Source organism: Anneissia japonica, unplaced genomic scaffold (assembly GCF_011630105.1).
Source record: "Anneissia japonica isolate Jap-2015-1 unplaced genomic scaffold, ASM1163010v1 scaffold287782_len627234_cov183, whole genome shotgun sequence".
NCBI classification, from domain to species: domain Eukaryota; kingdom Metazoa; phylum Echinodermata; class Crinoidea; order Comatulida; family Comatulidae; genus Anneissia; species Anneissia japonica.
The window spans coordinates 442,470-447,211 of NW_022695201.1; the positions used below are offsets into that span (position 1 = coordinate 442,470).

The 4,742-nt window shown below is 32.1% G+C and overlaps 1 protein-coding gene across 1 annotated transcript in view; it reads right to left on the minus strand.

Annotated features, from left to right (window-relative positions):
- Nucleotides 1–4,203: 4,203 nt before the first annotated feature.
- LOC117101442 (receptor-type tyrosine-protein phosphatase alpha-like) overlaps nucleotides 4,204–4,742 on the minus strand; it is a 3,987-nt gene continuing 3,448 nt past the window's right edge. The window contains exon 6 of the mRNA XM_033241420.1: nucleotides 4,204–4,214. Within this exon, the coding sequence (XP_033097311.1) occupies nucleotides 4,204–4,214 (11 nt within the window). The remainder of the gene's footprint in view (nucleotides 4,215–4,742) is intronic.

A 4,742-nucleotide genomic window follows, 5' to 3' on the forward strand; every position in this document is an offset into this window, starting at 1 on the left:
TCTAGTTGTTTTAATTAGCTCATTTACAGTCGCTTTTAATCCACTCTTTATATCAAACTTTGCTATTATTCATTTAAAAGCAGAATTGATTTTAAATTTTTATTCGTAATGGTTACGAATTTATACAGTAGTATTTTTCATTTGGGAAACAATTTGCTTGTTTCTACATGTCCGCACTGATAATTTTTTGATAGGCCCTATCGCTGTGTTCACGGACATGTAGAGATTAACATGATAAAATGCCTTCAAATTAGTCTACTAGGACGTAAGAAAGCAAATTTTTCCGGGAACTTCAGCCCCTGGACCCCGAACGGGGGCCCTGAGCGGCCCCCATCCTGGATGCTCGCTGCGCTCGCAAAACGCACCCCCCTCCCCCCATTCAAAAAGCTGGATACGGGCCTGTACCATGACATAACTATTACCGAAACTGATAGCTTATCAGATCATTTAGGTAGAATCGAGTACTAAATGGAATAAGTATTACTAATGCAGTAATTTTTAATGTATTATTACATATTCAGACATTAAGGTAGTCTATGTATGATAAGATGTATTATTGTTTCAGTAAATGTAACGATAATTGTTTTGCATAGTAAATGTGTACGAGTTTAGGTAACCAGAGTATATTCATAAGAAAATATATATTTTATGGCTTATGTGTTAATGTTGTTGACTTCATTGAGAGCAGCTTAGCTCAGTTGTCTAAACTGGTGGTAGCCACTGTGTGTGCGCTGAACCATGGATATCTGTAGGTCCCCGGTTCAATTCCCATCGCTACTCCTTTTGTGTTTCCCCTGGAGGGCTAAAATGCAAGTTACGATAGCGCACCGTCTTTCGATGAGACGTTTAAGCCGCTGGTCCCGTGTGCATTATGGCACGGGTGCACGTTAAAAAACGTTGAACGATTCGGAAAAGAGTTGGGGGATTGTCTCCCGGTCCGGTATACTGCTCAATCACCGCCAGAAGGACCCAACTGGAAATAAGTCTTCTTCAGACTTTTGTGGGTTATCCTTGGTGTTTACACCAACTATATCCAATCCAATCAACCAGCGATTGGAACCATTATATCGCTACTTGTGATCGTCTATCATCTCTGAATGTTATCTTTTTACATAAAACTACATTATTATTATTATTTTAGAACCGGTAGCTTACACGTTACAATAATTTAAAACCATATGCTTAATTAAAAGTTAGCGATTTTGTTTTCTCTACTACTTAGCGACCCTTTTCAATTAATAAATCATGATTTGAGAAAAGGCTTGAGATTAAAGTCCTATATTTTGAGGGAATGTAGCATCGTAGAATGTTGTTTGGAGACTTGACTGATGTAGCAATCTTTAAGTGCCTTTCACATCTATTCAGGTTCCGTTTTTCATTTCCGGTTCCTCGTCCAGTTTTTGTCGATCCTGTTCAAATGTACTGCGTTTTCCGTTCCAGTTAACTGTCATCACGCAGACGTCACGTACGCAGTACGAGGAACTTGCGTCGCGAGTTGCATCGTATTGTTTATGTTTGGAAAATATTAATTTTATTATTGTAGAGATACTATGTACACGTTTTAATTATTATTTATTCATTAACATTACTATATTACATTTAAATTTAATGTATTGTTTAATTATGAATTACTATGTCCATGTTAAATTAATCTTATCTATTAAAATCGTATATTTATATAATATAGTAGGCTTAATAGGCATAGCCAAGTTCTAGCATAGGCAAGGCTTAAACCAGTTTCGAATCCGGTTTAAAAAAATCGCTCCAGGCAACCGGTAAGGAATACTGTAGATGTGAATAGAATACGTCTTCAGCGTTGTAAGAATACGAGTCCGATTTCTTTTCTTTTCTTAACCGGTACCGGAACTGGAAACGGAACCTGAATAGATGTGAAAGGCACTTTAATCTCGTTTTTTATTGTGTCAAGGGATGTGGGCATTTCTTTGGTTTGCAATAGTGTTTTGATATGTTGGGGTATCTTTTATCGAGGACCATTTATATTGCTTTTGTCTTGTAGGTGCGTATGTGATGATTTATGATCTCAGTAGTAAAACGTGTTTAAAGTCTGAAATATCCCTATAATAATGGGGGTTTGACATAACATTTATTTTTGTTTATCTCGGTCATAAAGTAAATGCGTTAAGAACCAGCGCTGTTGCCATTTCTACCAGCCAGCAATAAAGATACTCTAATCAAATTCGATTCAGAAACAAATGGTTCAGTGTATGCCTATTTAATCCAATAACAAATCTGTCATCATAATAGACGTTGTCTTACAAAGAACAAGATATTTTTAACAACATATATGAAAGTAAATCGCTCTAGAAAATTAATATCTCGTGCTGAATAATTTTCCGTTAATTAATAATAATTAAAAGAATGCTATAAATAACTTGTACAATGTTTTATGTCGCTTGACATTAAAACTTTTATCGTTCCATAAACTGAGACCTGATTACAATTATATACTAGTCTGTATCCTAAGACTATCAAAGCATATAGATTTCATTATTTTGGTTATTTGTATTATATTTGTAAAATATTCTACATTAAAATATTTTTTTTTTCAAGTTCAATAAATTATTTTTTGTGTAGACCTAAGGTGTGTTTACTAGATCGCAATAAACTCTTTTCACACTGTTAATACTGTATCTGCCTAGATAATCTACAAGCCTTATAACTAAACATATAGCATTGAAGGAATTTCGAAAGCAACATCTGGAGCCAAATCATGCGGCCATTAGACAAAACACTCCATTATTGATTTTTAGATGAGGTGATGTATTGTGTTATCAACATTATAATGACTTGACTTTCTTAAAAAATAATGTTTTAAAGATTGATTCTTAAAGTATAAATCAAATAAAAAATACAAAAAAACTAATTATCTGTTAGTAAAAATAGATCAAAATCTATAAAAATAAAAATCGTTGACCATTAAACCAGAAATCACAATCAATACATAAAAAGAGTAAACATGATGGTGCTAGTATGAAATACATATTTAGATATATATCTAAAGCAATTATAAATTATTGGAAAATAGTATACAATATTGGCTACGCTGTCATTTTCAAGGCATTACCTTTTAAGGAGTTGGAGTTCAAATCAATCATCAAAAATAACAGTGTATATTTTGTAAAATGTTTCAATCGTTTGGTAATATTACTTTTTGTCTTTCTAATACCTGGGACCTGTTTACAACCTCCCCTTCGCTAAAACTATCAAAATGTGTAGATTCCATTTTGTCTATTGCAACAATATTTGTAATTTTGTGATTATCTAGTCATTTTTAGAAAGGTCAATTAAAATTGTCCAATACATTGTACCGTATATTAAATATACCATGGTTCTATAAAGTCACTACCCTCTACCGCTGACAACTTTTTGTGACGGTGAACATAGTTTTTTTTTTTAAACTGTTATGGTAACATTTCAACTTTAGTAAATAAAGAAAATGGTCATTCTTCAGTGATATTCCAGGTTCTATAAAGTGAACCAAGCTTATTGTGTGAGCCTACGACCTAAGCCTGGTTTCCATAAAATCGCTACACGCCATCACCAACTTATTTGGCAATGCTGATTGGTCAGTTGAATGAGGAAGCATTCGCGATTCTGTCGGGGACTGCTGCGAAGTGTAGGGATTGCAATGAAAAGGCTCTGGCGACTGTGTAGCGATTTTTATGGAAACCATGCTTTAGAGTCCCTAGCTGAGATGACTTGTTTCACTACTATAGAACAATCATTCAATCTGAATCATGATAGCATGCTTCTTCCTCTATCTTACAGTGCTTTGATTTGCTCTGTTTTTATTTGAACAGATGACGTGTGTGTCACTTATTTTTCAGAATTGTTTGTAAACAGGTTTGTATTGTAATACTATATGTTCATTATTTTTTTTTTTTTTTACAACTTAAATATTAAAACATTCATTTGCCATTGCAATAGAGATTTCATTTATTTGAATTCTGTAATAGTTTTGTAACTTTTCTTGCTGTTTGATGTGAAAACAAAGATACTATTTTATGATATATATTTTAGTAAATGATAATACTTATCCAGTTTAACAATTAAATTAACAGTAATAAACTTATGACTATAAGGTGTCTTCTGAGTACCATACGGTATGGACTATGTTATAACTAAAAGTTGACATAAGCTTCAAATCCGTCAAGGTAACACCGCGCTGCATCATAGCAAAAGCTATACTGCACCTACAAAATAAAAATAAAATATTACAAGTATTACATAAATTAAGTATGTCTTTAAATGTCTAAGAAAGCATTAATTTATAATATAAATTACTAATAATATCATAAATATTAATACTATTTCTAAGAATGACATTAAAGTAATAATAATAATAATAATAATAATACAATTACGCTAAGCTGCTAGTATCAGAATAATTATTACATTATCCTTATTGTCATTCAAACATTATGATAATTATTGTAATAAACATGATTATTTTTACTCCGATCATTTCATATTTTTTTTATCAATAAAATGTATATTTTTAACGGCTTCAGATTACACTTTTTATTGCTGGTATAACTTATTTTTTTTATTAATTATTATTTTCTTCATTATAAAGTGGAGCTGTAGCTTGGTGTTTCAAATTCCACAGTTCTGGTTCAAATCCCACTACAGTAACAAAAGTTACAAAAAAAAAAAAAAAAAAAAAAAATTTTCCCCCCCTCCCTTTCCTTATTTTAAAAAAAGAAGGGGAAAAAAAAAAA